Genomic DNA, 21,818 nt, shown 5'->3' with positions numbered 1-21,818 from the left:
AGTTCCACCCAGGCCCTATCCTGAACACTGCACATACTTACCCTGCTATCGTCCCCCGACAGTAAAGGGCAATTTAGCGTGGCTAATCCTCCGAACCTGCACACCTTTCGGACTGTGGGGAGGAAACCCACACAGACACAGGGAGAACGTGCAAACCCCATGCAGACAGTCACCCAAGGCTAGAATTGAACCCGGGAACTTGGCGCTGTGAGGCAGCCGTGCTAGCCACTGTGCCACCCACATCTTTGGACAGTAAGGGGCAATTTAGCATGCCAGGGTGACCACAGAGGGTTGGTGGGGGTGGGGTGGGGTTGTTGGTGTTTCAGTATTTGGGCTCTTGGGGTGTGTGGGGGCGGGGTGTGTTATGCTTAGGATTATGTGACCTTTGTTGACCTCTGCCCTCTCTCATTTTCCACCACCCCCCCCCCCCGACCCTTTTTCAGGAAGAGGCTGAACGCATCATTATCGAGGCCCTGGACATCATCACCATCACTGTGCCCCCCGCCCTCCCAGCTGCCATGACGGCTGGCATCGTCTACGCGCAGCACCGTCTCAAGCGGAAGGGCATCTACTCTATCAGCCCCCAGCGCATCAACGTCTGCGGGCAGCTCAACCTGGTTTGCTTCGACAAGGTCCGTCGCCCAGGGGAGGGAGGGGGAAAGTGGGGGGAGGTGTGAGAGGGAAGGGCTGCAGTGGCAAGACGGGACCATTGTATCCTGCACGGGGTCTCACGGCGGTTAGCACTGCTGCCTCACAGCGCCAGGGACCCGGGTTCCATCCCATTGGGCACATACTGTGATTGAGACCAAAAGGGAAAATGCTGGAAAATCTCAGCGGGTCTGGCGGCATCTGTAAGAAGAGAAAAGAGCTGAGGTTTCGAGCCCAGACGACCCTTTGTGGGTTGAGAGCCTTGCAGTCTCTGCTTGTGACCCCCTGCCAGACTTGGGGAGTGTCTCATCGCCACAGGAGCTGCTTTCTGGATGAGACACCATCCGAGGCACCTATCTGTCCTCTCAGCTGGGCCTTTAAAGACCACTGGGCATCATGGCGGCACAGTGGTTAGCACTGCTGCCTCACGGCGCCAGGGACCCAGGTTCGATTGCCGGCTTGGGTCACTATCTGTGTGCAGTCTGCACGTTCTCCCCATGTCTGCGTGGGTTTCCTTCCACAATCCGAAAGACAAAGAACAAAGAAAGTTACAGCATGGGGACAGGCCCTTCGGCCCCTCCAAGCCTGCACCAACCATGCTGCCTGATTGAACTAAAACCCTTCCAGGGACCATATCCCTCTGTTCCCATCTCATTCGTGTACTTGTCAAGACACCCCTTAAGAGTCACAAAAACCTTCTGGTTAGGTGAATTGGCCGTGCTAAATTCTCCCTCAGTGTTACCCGAGTAGGTGCCAGAGTGTGGTGACCAGGGTACTTTCACAGTAACTTCATTGCAGTGTTAATGTAAGCCTACTTGTGACACTAATAAATAAAGTACCCCACGCTTGAACAGCATGGTTGCACAGTGGTTAGCACTCTCAGCGCCACAGACCCGGGTTCAGTTCCTGCTTGGGCCACTGTCTGTGTGGAGTCTGCACGTTCTCCCCATGTCTGCATGGGTTTCCTTCAGGTGCTTCGGTTTCCTTCCACAGTCTGAAAGACGTGCTGGTTAGAGTGCGCTGGCCGTGCTGAATTTTCCCTCAGTGTTACCCGAACAGGGTGTAGCGACTAGGAGATTTTCACAGTAACTTTATTGCGGTGTTAATGTGAGCCTTGCTTGTGGCACTGATAAATAGATTCTAAACAACGGATAGTCACAGGGTGCGTTTCACAAGGTTGGCACCCAAATTGAATCATTCTGTCCATCAGGAAAGTAGTCTCACAACACCAGGTTAAAGTCCAGCAGGTTTATTGGGAATCACGAGCTTTTGGAACGCTGCTCCTTCCTCAGGTGAGCGGAGAGGTAGGTTTCACAAGCATGGCATATATAGGCAGAGACACAATTGCAAGATAATGGTTAGACAATTCACATCTCTTTAACCAGTGGACGTCCCTCTCTCCACTCACACGTCTCTATCTGCAAAGATTTGATTACCTGTAAAGACTTGCATTGCAACCATTATCTTGTAGATACAATTTTGTCTCTTAAAAAGCATTTAGACAGTTACATGAGTAATAATGGCTGTCGAGGGATATGGGGCTAGCTTAGGTTTAAAATAAAAGGATGGCATGGACAAGTTGGGCCGAAAGGGCCTTGTTGGAAACCTCTAAGTCAACCTCTGGTGTTCAGTTCTGGTTGCCACAATACCACAAGGATGTACAGGCTTTGCAGAAGCTCCAGAAAAGATTTACCAGGATGTTGCCTGGTCTGGAGGGCATTAGCTATGAGGAGAGGTTGGAAAAACTTGGTTTGTTCTCTTTAGAATGACGGAGGTTGAGGGGCGACCTGATAAAAGTCTACAAGATTATGAGAGGCATGGACAGAGTGGATAGTCAGAAGTTTTTTTCCCCAGGGTGGAAGAGTCAGTTACTAGGCGGCACAGGTTTAAGGTGCGAGGGGCAAGGTTTAAAGGAGATGTACGAGGCAAGTTTTTTTTTTACACAGAAGGTGGTGGGTGCCTGGAACTCGCTGCTGTGGGAGGTCGTGGAAGCAGATACGATAGTGAGTTTTAAGGGGTGTCTTGAGAAATACATGAATAGGATGGGAATAGAGGGATATGGTCCCCGGAACGGTAGGGGGTTTCAGTTCAGTAGGGCCTCATGGTTGGTGGAGGCTTGCAAGGCCGAAGGGCCTGTTCCTGTACTGTAACTTTCTTTGTTCTTTGATTCTATGACTAATTGTGTCTTGGCCTATATATGCCATGATCTTGAAACCCAACTCTCTCCTCACCTGAGGAAGGAGCAGCGCTTTGAAAGTTTGTGATTCCAAATAGATCTGTTGGACTTTAACCTGGTGTTGTGAGACTTCTGACTGTGTCCACCCCAGTCCAACGCCGACATCTCCACGACATGGCTGTCAGGAAAGATTGAAGATGCTTTCTCTCTTGAACGAGCCAAAAGATCTCCTAGACAAAGGTCTTTACAACTTGGAAGGAGACTCAATAATGCCAGATGGAAACAGTCATGGCTCCACTCTCAAGGGGGTGTGGTGGGAGGGGACCCTTTACCCAGAGGATGGCTGAAGTGAATTGTACAGATTCACTTCGTGTGAAAGTAGACACCAAATGTTGGGCAAAGCTCAGCAGGTCTGGACACAATGTGGGGAAGGAAAACAGAATTCCTTCGGGTCCGTGGGCTTTTTCTTAGTCCTGAAGAAGATGCACACAGGCGTGAAGCATCAACTTTTGTGTTCCTTTCGCTGCAAGTCATAGAATCCCAGCAGCGCAGAAAGAGGCCGATCAGCCCATCAGGTCGGCACTGACTCTCCAACAGAGCATTTGACCCAGGCCCAACCTCCCGCCCCCATCTTTGTAGCGCATTTACCCTGTCAATACACCTAACCTACACGTCTTTGGACACAGGCAATTTAGCATGGCCAATCTATCCAACACGTACATCTTTGGACACCAAGGGACAAATGTCTCCTTTTACCAAAACACTGCGTTTATTTTTCTGCAGACGGGGACACTGACTGAAGACGGTCTGGACATGTGGGGCTTCCTCCGAGCACAGGATGGCAGGTATGGTCAAGAATGTTTTGCTGTACACCCTCTGCTAACTTACCCAGTTCTGAAGTCCTTTAATTCAGTCCCTTCAGAGCTATTTCTCCCCAAACATTCCACAGCATCTTATAGAGCGGACAAAAGAGAAAAACAAAAATCCAGTAATGGTTACCACACTGGGCAGTTGTATCACTGTGGGCTTTTCTTCTGAGGTCAAACAAATTGGCATCTCTGGACATACCTCCTTCACAGATGCTATTTCCTGGGAATTAAATGGCTGTGCCAGCTATGGATGAGGTCTAAGTTATTTATCCTTACACAGAGGATCAGTCATCACCTGATAGGGCAGGGGGGCTGACATCCCAAACTTGCCCAGGGTGTTTGGGGGTGGGGGGGGTGGTGGTTGGAGAAAGCAGGGTGGATGCGTAAATAGGAATTGCGATAATCTGCTTTCTCCCGATATTGTGGAGACTCAGACACTGATCGCGATGACGACAGAAATTGATAAATTTCTCTATGTTAAAGACAAAAGAGGATACGGGGATCGTGCTGTGGGAATGGCTGATGTTTAAAAGAGAGCTATCCCTCGAGTTCACCCCATCTTCTGCCCCTCCCCCTGTCCCTCAGCTGCGCTCGCGCTCCCCCTCACTCTCCTGCGCCCACGCTGTTGTTCACCCATTCTCACGTGTCTTTCTCTTTCTCTGCAGGTTCCTCTCCCTGGAGCGCGAGGTGGCCAGCCAGAGTCTCACCCGGTCCCGCTTCATCGCTGCCATGGCAACCTGCCACTCTCTGACCAACATCGAGGGGAAGATCTCTGGTGACCCCCTGGACTATAAGATGTTTGAGGCGACTGGCTGGGTGAGTGTCGTTCCCCACACACGCACACCCTCCCACCTCCCCCGGCCTCTCTCTTCTCCTGTATGCCGCTCCTTTGGTGACGAGCCATCCAATTTCTTTATCTGACCCTGGTGTGAAACATCTTTGGATGTTTATGTTAATGCCGGTATATTGTTGGAGTATTATCTAGTAACCTGTAGTTTCCCATTCTAATTACCCCCAATTAGATTTGATTTGATTTATTATTGTCACGTGTATTGGGATACAGTGAAAAGTATTGTTTCTTGTGCGCTATACAGACAAAGCATACCGTTCATAGAGTAGACAGGGAGAAGGATTTGATTTATTATTGTCACATGTATTGGGATGCAGTGAAAAGTATTGTTTCTTGCACACTATACAGACAAAACATACCATTCGTAGAGTATATAGGACAGAAGGATTTGATTTGATTTATTGTTGTCGCACGTGCTGGGACACTGTGAAAAGTATTGTTTCTTGCACACTATACAGTCAAAGCATACCATTCATACATGGGGAGAAGGATTTGATTTATTATTGTCACTTGTATTGGGATACAGTGAAAAGTATTGTTTCTTGTGCACTATACAAAGCATACTGTTCATAGAGTACATAGGGGAGAAGGAAAGGAGAGGATGCAGAATGTAGTCTTAGTTATAGCGAGGGTGTAGAGAAAGATCAACTTAATGCGAGGTAGGTCCATTCAGAAGTCTGACGGCAGCAGGGAAGAAGCTGTTCTTGAGTCGGTTGATACGTGACTTTTGTATCTTTTTCCTGGTGCAAGAGAGAGTATCCGGGATGCATGGTGTCTTTAATTATTTATTTACATATATATTTATTTGGCACAAGTAGGCTTACAGTAGCACTACCATGAAGTTACTATGAAAATTCTCTCGTCACCACACTCTGGTGCCTGTTTAAAAAGCATTTAGACAATGCACCCTAACCAGCACGTCTTTTCCGAATGTGGAAGGAAACTGGAGCACCCCGAGGAAACCCACGCAGATACGGGGAGAATGCGCGGATTCCACACAGAGGGTGACCCAAGCCAGGAATCGAACCCGGGTCCCTGGCGCTGTGGAGCAGCAGTGCTAACCCACTGTGCCACCGTGCTGTCTGATTATGCTGTATTACAGTCATAGCTAGCGTGTAGAGAAAGATCAACTTGATGTGAGGTACGTCCGCTCAAAAGTCTGACAGCAGCAGGGAAGAAGCTGTAATTGAGTCGTGACCTCAGACTTGTGTATCTTTTTCCCGATGGAAGAAGGTGGAAGAGAGAATATCTGGGGTCCTTGATTATGCTGGCTGCTTTTCCCGAGGCAGCAGGAAGCGTGGACAGAGTCAGTGGATGGGAGGCTGGTTTGTGTGATGGATTGGGCTACATTCGAGACCCTTTGTAGTTTCTTGCGGTCTTGGGCAGAGCAGGAGCCATATTGACCTGCAACACAACCAGAAAGGATGCTTTTTACAGGGCTTCTGTAGAAGTTGATGAGACTCGAAACGGACATGCCAAATTTCCTTAGTCTTCTGCGAAAGGTGAGCTTTCTTAACTCTAATGTCAGTGTGGAAAGACCAGGACGAGTTGTTGGTGATCTGGGCACCTTGAAGCTAGAAGCTCGCGACCACTTCGACTTCTCCCTCCTTGCTCTTTTTTAATTTTAGTAATCGTCCTCTCTCTCTCTCCATAGGTCCTGGAGGAGCCCACGGCTGAGGAGACAGCCCTCCATGACCAGATCATGCCCACTGTTGTGCATCCGCCGCGGCAGACTACCTCTGCAACACCGAGCTGCGGAGATGCCGACGTAGTAAGTGGGGAAGTGGATGGGATGGGGGGTTAGTGGGCTGGTCCTAGAAAGGCCTGTGGGCGTTAGCAAGAGTGTAGCATGCAGGGAGTACGAGAGCTTACAATGCATTGCCAGGAGTGTAAAATGGTGGCCTTCCCTCTGCTCAGGAGAGCACAGTTCCCTCCAGGTCTCCCAGCTCCACCTGACCTCTGTTGGATTAATCTGAATATTATAGATTCCAACACCAGCAATAAGGCAGTTTATTGGTGCTGTTAACTCATCAGAAAGTACAAGCCAGTTGTACGTATGTAGACCTACCTAGAGAATAACCATCATGTTCTGCTCACGACTCACTCACCCAGGTCATGTCTTAGAGACGGTGCAAAAGTGAAAATTCTCCAGGTTAATCCAGCAGTTAGGAGTATATATTTATCAGGAAAAACTGAGCATTCAATAAGGGCGGACGTTCTGCAATGCCATTAACAGCACTTGGGGAGACTGAACCACAGAAACCCACCAGTGCAGAAGGAGGCTGTTCGGCCCATCAAGGCTGCAGTGACCACAATCTCACTCAGGCCCTATCCCCGTAACCTCTCACATGTTACCCTGCTAATCTCCCTGATGTTAAGGGTCAATTTAGCATAGCCAAGCCCCCCTAACCTGCACACCTTTGCACATGAAGGGGCCATTTAGCACGGCCAATCCACCTAACCAGCACATCGTTCGGCACTAAGTGGTGATTTAGCATGGCCAATCGACCTAACCCACACATCTTTTGACACTAAGGGACAATTTGACTTGATTTCATTTATTATTGTCACATCTATTGGGATACAGTGAAAAGTATCGTTACTTGCACCCTACGTAGACAAAGCATACCGTTCACAGAGAAGGAAAGGAAAAGTGCAGAATGTAACGTTACAGTCATAGCTAGGGTGTAGAGAAAGATCAACTTAATGTGAGGTAGGTCCATTCAAAAGTCTGGCGGTAGCAGGGAAGAAGCTGTTCTTGAGTCGGTTGGTGCATGACCTCAGACTTTTGTATCTTTTTCCTGATGGAAGGAGCTCAAAGAGAGAATGTCCGGGGTGTGTGGGGTCCTTAATTATACTGGCTGCTTTCCCGAGGCAGTGGGAAGTGAAGACAGAGTCAATGGATGGGAGGCTGGTTTGCGTGATGGATTGGGCTACATGCACAACCTTTTGCAGTTTCTTTTGCATACCAAGCTGTGATACAACCAGAAAGAATGCTTTAGCCAGTCTACCTAACCTATTCATCTTTGGATGGAAAGGTGACATTAGTGAGTGAGGGGCATAGAACACTTTCTTTTTGTCAATTTTAATCTGTGAGTAACTCCATAGGGGGGAATTGTATGATTAATTGTTCCTGACTCTGTGTACTGAGATTCTTCATTTTTTTTTTACCCCCCTCTCCCCTGCCACATTGTTCCCTGCAGGAACTCCAGGAGCTGATGGTGAGTACAGTGCTCTCTTTCATGCCTCAATCTCCACCATGTTCTTCTGTCACCATTTCGAGCAGATGGGGTGCTCTTAACAGCTCATGCTTCAGGCTCCTCCCCACCCCGTCTGTACCCAGGACTGCTACCATGGTTTTGTGGAAACCCCCGTCTCCTTGCTGTTAACCTTAACTGCTCTTCTATCGTGTGAGGCCTCACCCTGCACACCCCTGGAAGGGGGAAGAGGGGGTTGCTGGCAGGGGTGTGGGGAGCTGGTGTCGCAGTATCCCAAGTTCCATCCCAAGTTCTCTCCAGTCTGAACTCGCTTTCAGCCTCTTTGTAATAACCAGTTGCATCAGATGTTAAGCTAGAAAAAGCTTTGATTAGAATCTGTACTGTGCAGAAGGAGGCCATTTGGCCCATCGCATCTGCACTGACCACAATCCCACCTAGGCCCTATTACCATAACACTACACTTACTCAGTTAATCCCTGGCACGAGGGGCAATTTAGCATGGCCAATCCACCTAACCTGCACATCTTTGGACACTAAGGGGCAATTTAGCATGGCCAATCCACCTAACCTGCACATCTTTGGATACTAAGGGACAATTTAGCATGGCCAATCCGCCTAACCCCGCACACCTTTGAAGTGTGGGAAGAAACCGGAGCATCCGGAGGAAACCCACGCAGACACGGGAGAACATGCAGAGTCCACACACAGGCTGGAATCGAACCCAGGTCCCTGGTGCTGTGAGGCACCAGGGCTAACCACTGTGCCAACATGCTGCGGCGGAGGAGGACTATGGGGACATTAGGACAGATGACCAAAAGCTGGGTCAAAGAGATTCACTTGAAGGTGCTTCGTCTCAGAGAGAGGGGTGGAGAGGCTTAAGGAGGCAATTCCAAAGCTTGGGGGGCCTTCCCCCAGGTAACTGAACGCACAGTCACTAGTGTTTTTCTTTTGGTTTTCATGTGGGATATTGAACTCATTCGCTGCCCATTTCTAATTGTAATTAAAATTGTTGATGCTGAAGAAGCCAGAAGTGGAGGAGTGCTGAGCTTATGGAGGGGTGTAGCATCTGGATGAGGTTACAGAGATAGGGAGGGGTGTAGGGGCTGGAGGAGGTTACAGAGATAGGGTGGGGTGTAGGGGCTGGAGGAGGTTACAGAGATAGGGAGGGGTGTAGGGGCTGGTGGTGGTTACAGAGATTGGGGGGGGAAGGGGTTGGAGGTGGTTACAGAGATAGGGAGGGGTGAAGGGGCAAGTGGTGGTTAGATATGGAGGGGTGTAGGGGCTGGAGGAGCTTACAGAGATGGGGTCAGGTATAGGGGCTGGAGGAGATCATAGAGGTAGGGAGGGTGTAGGGGCTGGAGGAGATTAGAGATAGGGAGGGGGTATGGGGGCTGGAGGAAGTTACAGAAATAGGGAGGGTTGGAGGAGGTTACAGAGATAGGGAGGGAGTGTAGGGGGCAGGAGGAGGTTACAGAGATAGGGCGGGGGTTGAAGGGGCTGGAGGAGGTTACAGAAATAGGGAGGGGTGTAGTGGCTGGAGAAGGTTACAGAGATAGGGAGGGGTGTCCGGGCTGGTGGATGTAACAGAGATAGGGAGGGGGTGTGTACGGGTTGAAGGCGCTTACAGAGACAGAGGGGTGTAGGGGCTGGAGGAGGTTACAGAGATAGGGAGGGGGTGTAGGGGACTGGAGGAGGTTAGAGAGATACAGAGGATATGTAGAGGCTTGAGAAGGTTCGAGATGGAGGGGGTCATGATGGAATGTATGTGGCTTTAATTAAACTTCCCACTGTGTTCTCCTGGTTTCAGGGGATAATTGAAGATTGAGTGGGGAAGATGAGATGTTGAAGGTGGGGAGGTGGGTGAGTAACAGCAGGAGGGTAGGTGTCAGACACGGCCATGCTGCCTGTCGGTGCCCCGCTGTTGGCAGAGGTATGTGGGGGGTAACCACTGCTGGAGTGGAGTTGCCAGGGGCTCACTGTGCTCCAGTGAGAAGTTGTTCCGATGCCTTGTGCTTTCTCAGGAGGGGCTGGAGTCCCTGGGAGCTCTCTCGGGCATCCTGGGTCAACATTCCAACCTTTACCAACACCATCGGGGAAGAAAAGCCCACTACCTGGCCATTGCTGGTTGGCCTGTGCTGGGATCTTGCTGTTCATTAAATGGCTGCCTAGTTAGCCGAGGTGACGACAGTGCTTTCACCTCGCGTTTTGGGATGAAGGGCACTGGTGTAATAAGCTGCCCTTCTCCTCCCCCGTACCTTTGGCCACCACTAACCTTTCTCATTTCTCTTCCTGGCAGAATTGCTACGAGATTGGCATCATCAGCCAGTTCCCCTTCTCCTCAGCCCTACAGCGCATGAGTGTGGTTACCCGCACCCTTGGCGATAGGCGGCTGACTGCCTACATGAAGGGGGCACCTGAGACGGTGGCCAGCCTGTGTAAGAAGGAGACAGGTGAGTCCTACTCTCTCCCCCTCCCACCCATCCACTATCGAATGGTTTGGAGTGGGATGGTTTACATGTTCATGCGCATGCAGGCGCGTGTCTTTGTGCGCTTGCACGTGTGTCTTTGCATGCGTGCGCATGTCTGTAGGAGCTAGAGGAGGTTATAGAGAAAGGGAGGGGTGTAGGGGCTGGAGGAGGTTACAGAGACAGAGGGGTGTGGGGACTGGGGGAGGTTACAGAGATAGGGAGGGGATATAGGGGCTGGAGGAGGTTATAGGGAGGGGTGTAGGGGTTGGAGGAGGTTACAGAGATAGGGAGGGGTGTAGGGGCAGGAGGAGGTGACAGATAGGGAGGGGGTATCGGGGCAGGAGTAGGTTACAGAAATAGGGAGGCGGTGTAGGGGCTGGATGTGGTTATAGAGATAAGGAGGGGGTGTAGGGGCAGGAGGAGGTTACCGAGATAGGGAAGGGGTATAGGCTCTGGAGGAGGTTACAGAGATAGGGAGGGGTGTAGGAGCTGGAGAAGGTTACAGAGATAGGGAGGGGTGTAGGAGCTGGAGAAGGTTACAGAGATAGGGAGGGGTATAGGGGCTGGAGGATGTTACAGAGACAGGGAGGGGTATTGGGCCTGGAGGAGGTTTCAGAGATTGGGAGGGGTATAGGAGCTGGAGGAGGTTTCAGAGATAGGGAGGGATAGGGGCTGGAGGAAGTTGCAGAGATAAGGAGGCAGTATTGGAGCTGGAGAAGGTTACAGTGATTGGGAGGGGGTGTAGGGGCCGGAGGAGGTTACAGAGATAGGGAGGGATGTAGGGGCTGGAGGATATTACAGAGATAGGGAGGGGTATAGGGCCTGGAGAAGGTTTCAGAGGTAGGGAGGGAGTGTAGGAGCTGGAGGAGGTTTCAGAGATCAGGAGGAAGTGTTGGGGCTGGAGAAGGTTACAGTGATTGGGAGGGGGTGTAGGAGCTGGCAGAGGTTACAGAGATAGGGAGGGGGTGTAGGGATGTTTCATCTTGTGGCGAGGACCAAAAGAGCCATGAATAGAAGACAGTCACTGATAAATCCAGTCGGGAATTTTCTAATCCAGAGTCATGAGAGTGTGGAACTCAGTCCAGCAGAGTGTTTGAGGAATGTCTTGGTTAAGAACAAGATTGGAGGGTCCTGCAGAAGCTGGGGTGTCAGTGTTGGGAGCAGGTGATTTGATGATCGGAGTGCTAAGGGGTCAGTCTGTACGTGCGACTCCCCCTGATCTGTCTACCAGCTGCTGCAGCGATCCTTTTCTCTCCGGACCGCCCTGTGACTGTCTCCAAATCCCAGGCAGGAGAACTCCGGCTCCCGCGTCGAGCCAGCTCCAGATTACGGTAAGAGTCAACGCGACCAGCAGTGACTGACCCTCGGCTTTCCTTCTCTCCCGACAGTTCCAGAGAATTTCTCTGAGGTTTTGGAGAAGTACACGCAGCAGGGACTGAGGGTAATCGCGCTGGCTCACCGCAAACTGGAAGCCAAACTCAACTGGCACAAGGTGCAGAGCGTCAACAGGTAACACACGGGACAAGGGCGATTTCGACTTGTGGCGCCGTTCACTATCTGCGTGGAGAGTAGAGGTTTTGGAAGGGAATCCCAGGTGGCTGTAGGCTCATGCTGGAGTGATTAAAAGGGCCGGGGTTAGAATCGGAGGGGTTTGCACGTTCTCCTCGTGTCTGCGTGGGTTTCTTCTGGATGCTCCGGTTTCCTGCAACACCCCAAAGATGTGTAGGTTAGGTGAATTGGCCATGCTAAATTGCCCCTCGGTGTCCGATGTACAAGTTGGGTGGATTGGCCATGCTAGATTCCCCCTCAGGGTCCAAAGAAGTGTACATTAGGTCGATTGGCAATGCTAATTGGCCATCTGGAGATGAGGGGGTTGGACTATGAAGAGAGACTAAGTAGACTGGGTCTGTACTCATTGGAGTTGAGAAGGATGAGGGGGGAACCTTATAGAGATGTATAAGATAATGAAGGGGCTAGATAGGGTAGAGGTAGAGAGATTCTTCCCGCTTAGAAAGGATAGCAGGACTAGAGGGCACAGCCTCAAGATAAGGGGGGGACAGTTTCGATCAGAGTTGAGGAGGAACTTCTTCACTCAAAGGGTGGTGAATCTCTGGAATTCTCTGCCCGTTGAAGTGGTGGAGGCGACCTTGCTAAATATATTTAAGTCACGGGTAGATAGGTTTTTGATAGACAAGGGAATTAATGGGGAGAAAGCGGTAAAGTGGAACTGATCCACCTCAGATCAGCCATGATCTTATTGAATGGCAGGGCAGGCTTGAAGGGCTAGATGGCCGACTCCTGCTCCTAGTTCTTATGTTGTTATGTAAATTGCTCCTTTGTGGCTAAGGATGTGCAGGCTAGGTGGATTGGCCATGCTAGATTGCCCCTTAGTGTCCAAAGATGAGCAGGTTAGATGGATTGGCCATGCTAAATTACCCCTTAGTTTGAAAGGCATGTAGATCAGGTGGATTAGCCATGCTGAATTGACCCTTAGCGCCCCAATAGGTGAGGGCTAAATTGCTGTGGGAGCACCTGGAGGAAACCCACACAGACACGGGGAGAATGTGCAGACTCCATACAGTGACCCAAGCCGGAAGTGGAACCCGGGTCCATGGCACTGTGAGGCAGCAGTGCTAACCACTGTGCCAGAGTGCTGTGTGTTCCCAGGCCCTATTAATTGTCCAGTAAGCGTGAACATTGACAAGTTTACCAATTGAGTGCAGCACTACCACTCAGAGAAACATCGTGTTCCCGACACTAAAACGGTGACTGCACGCCAGCAAGAATTATTGGCTGTAGAGGACCCCCTAGTGGTTGTGGAAAATGCAAGTGTTTTCCTGTACGCATACCCTGAATTAATTCCCACTTCTAATTTCCGCCGGCCTCTTCCCTGAAGGCAGCTATAGCAAACCAGGCTGTGCCCCTTTGGAGCTTGAGGGGGGTGGGGTGGGGGGGCGGTGGTGGGTGGCCTCCTCCCCTGGTGCTCTGAGCACACCCCTCGTCACTACGATGCCCCAATCTGCCAGCTTCTGAGTCAGCCTCTTGGCCGCAATATTAGCTGCGCCTGCTCCAGGTACCACCCCACCCCCACTTCCTCGACTCCCCCCTCCCCCCCCCCAACCCTTGCCTCCCTCCACCCCCGCCCCCCCAACCCTTGCCTCCCCCCCCGCCACTGCCCCCTCACCCCCGGCTCCCCCTCCTCTCTGCTGTCATCTCCCCTTCCAAATTCCTCCCCCCCCGCCACCGCCTGCCCTCACCTCCCCCACTCCTGTCCATGATTCCCCGCTCCCACCCTCGCACCCTCCCCGCCAACCCACCCACCCTTTGCCTGCCCCGATTCACCTTCACAACAAAGCTGTCAACCTCAGTAGCTTTTCTGCTTCTAAGCCTCCCACTCACCACCTCCCCCCTTCCCTCCCCTTCACACACGCACACCCCTGCCCCCCCACCTCCACCCCGAGCTGACATGAACCACGTCACTTTCTTCGCAGGGCTGTGATCGAGGGAAACATGGAGTTCCTGGGACTGATCATGATGCAGAACAAGCTGAAGCCTCGCTCGATCCCCATCCTCAGCGAGCTCCGGCAGGCATCTATCCGCATGGTGATGGTGACAGGTGAGTGGCCGGAACCTGGTGGGGGAGGGGGGAGGCTGGAGTTCCCGTGGGAGTGCAGGGAGCAGAGTAATTGCTGCTATGGAGGAGGGAATCCCGTCAGCCAATTTACACAGGGCCAGCTCCCACAAACAGAAGTGAGAGAAATCAAAGACAGACCTGTTGTAGAGACTTGTTGTGGGACGGGTAATTATTGGCGAGAATTTCCCCACGTTGCTCTTTGAAATAGTTTAGTGTATTTATTGGTGTCACAAGCAGGCTGACATTAGTACTGCAATGAAGTTATTGTGACCCCCTAGTCGCTACACTCTGGCGCCTGTTTGGGTAACACTGAGGGAGAATTTAGCACGGCCAGTGTGCCTCCCAGCACAGGTACAGCACGGGGTTAGATACAGAGTAAAGCCCCCTCTACACTGTCCCCCAATCAAACACTCCCAGGACAGGTACAGCACGGGGTTAGATACAGAGTAAAGCTACCTCGACACTGCCCCCATCAAACACTCCCAGGACAGGTACAGCACGGGGTTAGATACAGAGTAAAGCCCCCTCTACACTGTGCCCCAATCAAACACTCCCAGGACAGGTACAGCACGGGGTTAGATACACAGTAAAGCTCCCTCGACACTGCCCCCATCAAACACTCCCAGGACAGGTACAGCATGGGGTTAGATACAGAGTAAAGCTCCCTCTACACTGTCCCCCCCATCAAACACTCCCAGGACAGGTACAGTACAGGGTTAGATACAGAGTAAAAAGTGATCTCTACCTGGGATCTGAGGCCGATTTAGTTTGAAGTTAATTTAGTCGTGTCACAAGTAGGCTTACATTAACACTGCAATGAAGTTACTGTGAAAATCCCCTAATTGCCACATTCCAGCGCCTATTCAGGTCAGTGCATCTAACCAGCACGTCTTTCGGGCTGAGAGAGCAAACCGGAGCACCTGGAGGAAACCCATGCAGACACGGGCTGAACGTGCAGACTCCGCACAGACAGTGAACCCGCCCAAGCCGGGAACCAAACCCAGGTCTCTGGCACTGTGAGGCAGCAGCGCTAACCACTGTGCTACTGCACTATGAACAGTGAGGCAAAATCATACATGAAGGATCTGCAGCGGTGAAAGATCAGTGATGCATATGATCATTCTGTTAGCTGGGCGTCAGATGTGAGGTGTGGGAATTGGTGGAGTTGAGGGGGTCGGGAACAGTCGGCTGACGGTGGGAGGATGGGCGAGGAAGGGTCTCGAAACGACGCATCTAAACCCCCACTGTTTCCCGCCTCGTTGACAGGAGACAACATGCTGACGGCGGTCTCGGTAGCTCGCGAGTGCGGCATGATTCCCCCGCACGGGAAGGTGATCGTCACGGAAGCTACACCGCCCAAGGACGGTCAGTCTGCCACCATCCACTGGCAGTACGCCGAGGACCCCAACGGCTGGAGGAAGCACATGGGAAATGACAGCAAGGTTTGATTTGATTGATGATTGTCACGTATTGGGATGCAGTGAAAAATATTGTTTCTTGCGCACTATAGAGACAAAGCATACTGTTCATAGAATACACTGGGGAGAAGGATTTGATTTATTATTGTCACATGTATTGGGATACAGTGAAAAGTATTGTTTCTTGCTCGCTATACAGACAAAGAATACTGTTCATAGAGTAGATAGGGATGAAGGAAAGGAGAGGGTACAGAATATAGTGTTGCAGTCATAGCTGTGGTGCAGAGAAAGATCAACTTAATGTGAGGTAGGTCCATTCAAAAGTCTGACGGCAGCAGGGAAGAAGCTGTTCTTGAGTCAGTTGGTACGTGACCTCAGACTTTTGTATCTCTTGCCTGGTGGAAGAGAGAATGTCCGGGGTGTGTGGGGATCCTTGATTATGCCGAGGCTTTTCCCCGAGGCAGCGGGAAGTGTAGACAGAGTCAATGGGAGGGAGGCTGGTTTGCGTGATGGATTGGGCTACATTCACAACCTTTTGTAGCTCCTTGCGGTCTTGGGCAGAGCAGGAGCCCATACCAAGCTGTGATACAACCAGAAAGAATGCTTTCTATGGAGCATCTGTAAAAGTTAATTTAAATCGATGTCTAGCTCAGTCTACATGTGACTCCAGTCCAGTGTCAAGCAGGCAGTTGTTCCTTCTGAAGCACCTCTCATTTATCCAGCTTGATTTTTTTAAAAGATTCATCGGACGTTGGTTTTGCTGGGCTGGGCCAGCATTTCATTGCCCATCCCTAATTGCCCCCTTGAACTGAGTGTCTCACTTGCGCGACCATTTTAGTGGCCATTTCAAGGATCAACCTCATTGGCTGTGGCGATGGAGTTAGATGATAGGTCAGAGAGGGCAAAGACGGCAGATTTCATAAGGTAGAGGAGCAGCATTGGGCCATTCGGCCCATCGAGTCCGCTCCACCGTTCGATCGTGGCTGATATGCTCCTCATCCCCATTTTCCTGCCTTCTCCCCGTAAACCTTCAACCCATTAAAAATCTGTCGAATTCCTCCTCAAACTTACTCACTGCCCCAGCATCCACCACACTTTGGGGTAGCGAATTCCAGAGGGAGAAGTAGTTTCTCCTCAACTCTGTTTTAAATTTGCTGCCCCTTATCCGAAGCATATGATCTCTCGTCCTAGAATGTCCCACCAGCAGAAGCATCCGCCCCACATCTAATTTATCCATACCTTTTATCATCTTGTGTACCTGATTTGTTCTCCTCTCATTCTTCTAAATTCCAGAGAGTGTAGGCCCAAACTGTTCAATCTTTCGACAAACCTCTCATCCCTGGACTCAGTCTAGTGAACCTTCTTTCAATGCCAATGCCACTCCATCCTTCCTCCAATAAGGGGAAAGATGTGCAAAAGATGTCCAAAGATGCACAGGTTAGGTTCATTAGCCATGCTAATAAAATTGTTCCTTAGTGTCCTGAGATGTGTAGGTTAGAGGGATTAATGGGTAAAATATGTAGGGATCTGGGGGTAGGAATTGTGGTTGGTGCAGACTCGATGGGCCAAATGGCCTCTTTCTGTACTGTGGAGATTCTATGAAGGGGACCAAAGCTGTGCACAATGCTCCAGGCACGGCCTCCCCAATGCCTTGTATAGTTGTATTTCCATCCCTAAAAGACATTAATGAACCAGATGGGCTGTTACAACAAAGAAAATTGCAGCACAGGAACAGGCCCTTCGGCCCTCCAAGCCTGCACCGACCGTACTACCCGACTGAACTAAAACTCCTTACCCTGCCAGGGACCGCATCTCTCTATTCCCATCCTATTTATGTATTTGTCAAGATGCCCCTTAAAAATCACTATCGTATCTGCTTCTGCTATCTCCCCCGGCAGCGAGTTCCAGGCACCCACCGCCCTCTGTGGAAAAAAATCTGCCTCATACATCTGCTTTGAAACTTGGCCCTCACACCCTAAACTTATGCCCCCTAGTAATTGACGCTTCCACCCTGGGAAAAAGCTTCTGACTATCCACTCTGTCCATTCCTCTCATAATCTTGTAGATTTCTATCAGGTTGTCCCTCAACCTCTGTCGTTCCAGTGACAACAAACCAAGTTTCTCCAACCACTCCTCATAGCTAATGCCCTCCATACCAGGCAACATTCTGGTAAATCTTTCCTGTATCCTTCACATCCTTCTCGTAGTTTGGCGACCAGAATTGAACATTACATTCCAAGTGCGACTGAACTAAGGTACTATAAAGCTGCAACATGACTTACCAATTTTTAAACTCAATACCCCAGCCGATGAAGGCAAGCATGCCTTATGCCCTCTTGACTACCTTCTCCACCTGCATTGCCACTTTCAGTGACCTGTGTACCTGTACACTCAGATCCCTTTGCCTATCAATACTCTTAAGGGCTCTGCCATTTACTGTATATTTCCTATCTGCATTACCTCACATTTGTAATCAGCAATTGTTTCATGGTTTTAAATAGATTGTTAATTCCAGATTTCTGTCTGCCGAGGTGGGATTCAAACCCGGGTCCCCAAATCATTATCCTGGGTCTCTGGATTACTGGTCCAGTGACAATACCACTACGCCACATCCTCCCCCTAAATTGCTACCCCTTCTACAAACATTCACTCCCTCTGTCACCGACGCTCAGTGGCAGCCGTGTGTACCACCTACAAGATGCACTGCAGCGACTCACGAAGGTTCCTTCAACAGCACCTTCCAAACCCACGGCCTCTTCCATCCAGACGGACCAGGGCCGCAGAGACCTGGGAACGCCACCACCCGGAGGTTTTCCTCGGAGCCACTCGCCATCCTGATTTGGAAATATATTGGCCATTCCTTCACTGTGGCTGGGTCAAAATCCTGGAACTCCCTCCCTAATAGCACTGTGGGTGTACCTACACCTCAGGGACTGCAGCGGGTTCAAGATGGCGGCTGACCCACCATCCCCTCATTGGTCATCTATGGAAGGGCAATGAATTCTGGATCCGGCCGGCGACGCCCATGTATAATAAAATAATTCTTGAAAAAACCCATGCAAACAACTCCTAGAATATTGTGGGCGATTCTGGGCACTGCCCTTTAGGAAGAATGCCAAGGGCTTGAATGTAGCAGAGGAAATAGACCAAGGGTAAGGGGCCTCATTTATGGAAGAGGCTGGGATTGTGCCCCTCAGAGCACGGAAGGTTAAGGGGAGATTTCATGGAGGTGTTCAAAATCATGTGAGGCTTGGAAAGTAAGGAGAATCTGTTCCCTGTAGCTGGAGGAAGGTGGGCGGGGGAGGTCTAGTAACCAAAGGGGCACAGATTGAAGATACTAGACAAAAATACTGGAGGGGGAAGATGCTGAGCACGTGTTACAGGTCAGCTCGGATAACTCAAGGTGTTCTGTAAAGCTCCTCTGACCTGTAGTGTTTTACGTTGAATTTGGCTGGGGTGAGCATGAGAGATTTCACTCTAGGTGTGACCCATCAGGAGCTTTTATCAAAAGCAAAGTTTAATTAAAAATATTGTTGACGTGTAATAAGACATTTAGCAAGAACTTTTAACAGTTACAAACAAGAGACACAACAGCCACGACAATGTATAACCCTTGAGGAAATATCTCTAATGTGTTCCAACCAAAGCCAACATCCAATCCACGAAACCCTCCAAATAAACACAATACAGTGGAGGTTAATGGCCGCTTGTTACAGGAATCCAGCCTCCTGGACTGGAAATTCCTTGTGAAGAAACTCAGAAGAGGTTGTAGTCAAATCTGTTTCCCAAAACACAGCTTCTTTAAGGCAGAGCCAAACAAAGAGAAGAACGGGGAGAGAGAGAGAGAGAGACTGCTTCTTAGCTTACTGCTAAGCTGCTCCCCAAAATGAAATTGAAAGGCCAAAGGAAAAAAGCCCCTATCACCTGACTGCCACACCCACCCAACAACATCGCTAGAGCGGGAAGCTGCATGACCTTTCAAAAAAAAACTTTGTTAAAGGTACACTCACATGACGTGTGTGGATTGCTTCACTTACACAAAGACTTGATTTTAGGATATTTCTGCCCATGCAATTACATTTCAATGCTAAGCTTAAAAAGTTAACTAACACGACCACAGGCATTCTGGGTCAGCTAGAAAAATTGATTGCATTTTTTGAAAGTATAATGCTTTTGTAAAAACAGACTTTTCATAACCAAACCCAGCTTCCCACGGCCGCAGCTACGCGGATTGCTTTGGTAGTCAGAGACAGCATGTAGCAAACAATTGTGATACAAGATAACGAACGGTTAATATATTTGATTTTGATTTGATTTATTATTGTTGCATGTATCAGCTTACAGTAAAAAGTATATAGTTTCAGAAATTTGGACGCAGTGGGTATTCTGTTTTCGATACAATGGGCTGTCTGTTTTGATCAGTACAGGACTGGCAGGAGTCAGTATTTATCCCGCACCCCCCCTCGTGTGCTGTCGCCCTGCTCCTCGCGCCTGCTAAATTCTCCCTCAGTGTTATCTGAACAGGCACCGGAGTGTTGCGATTAGGGGATTTTCTCAGTAACTTCAGTGCAGTGTTAATGTGAGCCTACTCATGACACAGGTAAACATAGTGTCATGTTGGGGAGAAAGTTAAAGTTTATTTATCAGTGTCACAAGTCAGCTTACATTAACACTGCAATGCAGTTCCTGTGAAAATCCCCTAGTTGTCACACTCCGTGCCTGTTTGGGTAACACTCAAGGAGAATTTAGCACAGCCAATGCACCCTAACCCGCACGCCTTTCGGACTGTGGGAGGAAACAGGAGCACCAGGAGGAAACCCACGCAGACATGGGGAGAACGCGCAGAGTTCACACAGGTAGTGATCCAAGGTGGGGATCGAGCCCAGGTCCCTGGAGCTGTGAGGCAGCAGTGCTAAACACTGTGCCAACCCAGACCAGGCCATCTTGAGGTCGAGGTCTTTCGATGTCGGTTTGAGGTATCGGAAGGGATGATGCGCCTTTAGCTTCCTGATGCCCCCTGCTTTGCTCATAGACTTCCCGATTTTCTTCTTCCCCCAAGGACGTTCAAATAGACGTGGAGGATGGCTACCTGAAAGACAGGCCCCAGAGCCCCGAGGTCTCCTACCATTTTGCCATGAGTGGAAAGTCCTTCGCTGTGATTGTGGAACATTTCCCCGACTTGCTTCCCAAGGTGAGTCTGTCTTTCCTTTCCTTTCCCTTCCAACAGTGGTTCGCGCTGCTGCCTCCCAGCGCCAGGGACCCTGTGCATGTGGAGCTGGCACATTCTCCCCATGTCTGCATGGGTTTCGTCCTGATGCTCCGGTTTCCTCCCACAGTCCGAAAGACGTGCTGGTTAGGGTGCATTGGCCGTGCTAAATTCTCCCTCGGTGTTACCCGAACAGACTGTGGCGACTGGGGGAGTTTTGCAGTAACTTGACTGCAGTGTTAAGCTGACTTGTGACACTAATAAATAAACATGTTTAAGTTGTAACTGGTTAACCCAGTTCATGAGATATAGCACAGCCTTCAACTAAACACAATTGGGCCTGCGCCCAAATGGTTACCCAGCCCCTGCTCTGGGCACAGGAGAGCAAGATTGGCCAAGATGGCATCTGATCACTCGGTAATAACCTCTCACGAAGGCAGTCAAAGCTGTGTGTGCAAAAACTAAATGGTTACAGTCATCAGAGAATCCCTACAGTGCAGGAAGAGACCATTCGGCCCATTGAGCCTGCACCAACAGCAATCCCACCCAGGCTCTATCCCCATTGCCGCATTTATTTCCCCTAGCTAGACCCCCTGACACTAAGGGGCAATTTAGCAAGGCTAATCCACTACCTCCCCCCACCCCCCCCAGTACAAATTTCCACCGATGCTGGATGAAAACATGTGTAACTTTGGCACCGAAATGATTTGAGTGATGTGAGGAGTTTGAATTACCATTGGTGAAAGTTTGTGTCTGTGTTGCGCTGGGCCTCTGGTGGGTCTGCATTGTGCTGGATCTCTATCTGAGGGCCTGCGTTGCGCTGGGTCACTCGAGGAGGGTCTGCGTTGCGCTGGGTCACTCTTGGAGGGTCCGCGCCGTGCGGGGCCTCTGTCGGAGGGTCCGCGCCGTGCGGGGCCTCTGTCGGAGGGTCCGCGCCGCGCTGGGTTACTTGGCGAGATTTAATGGCCTGTGTTTTCAACCCTGTCCAGCTGCTCCTGTGTGGGACGGTTTATGCTCGCATGGCTCCAGATCAGAAAACACAGCTGGTGGAGGCACTACAGAAAGTGGAGTGAGTATCGACTGTCCTGGGTCAGGGCTGTAATGCTTATTGCTGGCAGCACTGTTCCCAGTGCTCTATTAGCCTGTGAAAGTTCGTTCGCTGTCCAACAGAAATTACAGTCATATAATGTTGTGGTTAAAACATCTGCTGGCATTTATCTGTTGGCGAGGTTCTTCATGGAGGAAAGAGAGAGAGAGAAAATGGTGCAGATGTTTATGGGCGGTTCAGTGGTTAGCACTGCTGCTTCACAGCGCCAGGGACCCAGGTTCTA

At 50.4% G+C, this 21,818-nt stretch overlaps 1 protein-coding gene across 2 annotated transcripts in view; it reads left to right on the top strand.

Moving 5' to 3' along the window:
* The window catches only part of LOC145340042 (polyamine-transporting ATPase 13A3-like), a 74,196-nt gene that overhangs the window by 33,365 nt on the left and 19,013 nt on the right, over positions 1–21,818 (top strand). For both annotated transcript variants that reach the window (XM_080184463.1, XM_080184462.1), the window contains exons 13-23: positions 444–632; positions 3,608–3,669; positions 4,359–4,509; positions 6,198–6,314; positions 7,747–7,764; positions 10,058–10,211; positions 11,618–11,738; positions 13,721–13,845; positions 15,130–15,305; positions 20,341–20,472; positions 21,477–21,556. In XM_080184463.1, the coding sequence (XP_080040589.1) occupies positions 444–632; positions 3,608–3,669; positions 4,359–4,509; positions 6,198–6,314; positions 7,747–7,764; positions 10,058–10,211; positions 11,618–11,738; positions 13,721–13,845; positions 15,130–15,305; positions 20,341–20,472; positions 21,477–21,556 (1,325 nt within the window). The remainder of the gene's footprint in view (positions 1–443; positions 633–3,607; positions 3,670–4,358; positions 4,510–6,197; positions 6,315–7,746; positions 7,765–10,057; positions 10,212–11,617; positions 11,739–13,720; positions 13,846–15,129; positions 15,306–20,340; positions 20,473–21,476; positions 21,557–21,818) is intronic.

The sequence above is a fragment of the Carcharhinus amblyrhynchos genome, unplaced genomic scaffold (genome assembly GCF_965287045.1).
Source record: "Carcharhinus amblyrhynchos unplaced genomic scaffold, sCarAmb.v2.hapA scaffold_738, whole genome shotgun sequence".
In the NCBI taxonomy this organism is placed as follows: Eukaryota; Metazoa; Chordata; class Chondrichthyes; order Carcharhiniformes; family Carcharhinidae; genus Carcharhinus; species Carcharhinus amblyrhynchos.
This window is presented reverse-complemented; position numbering and strand designations above follow the sequence as displayed.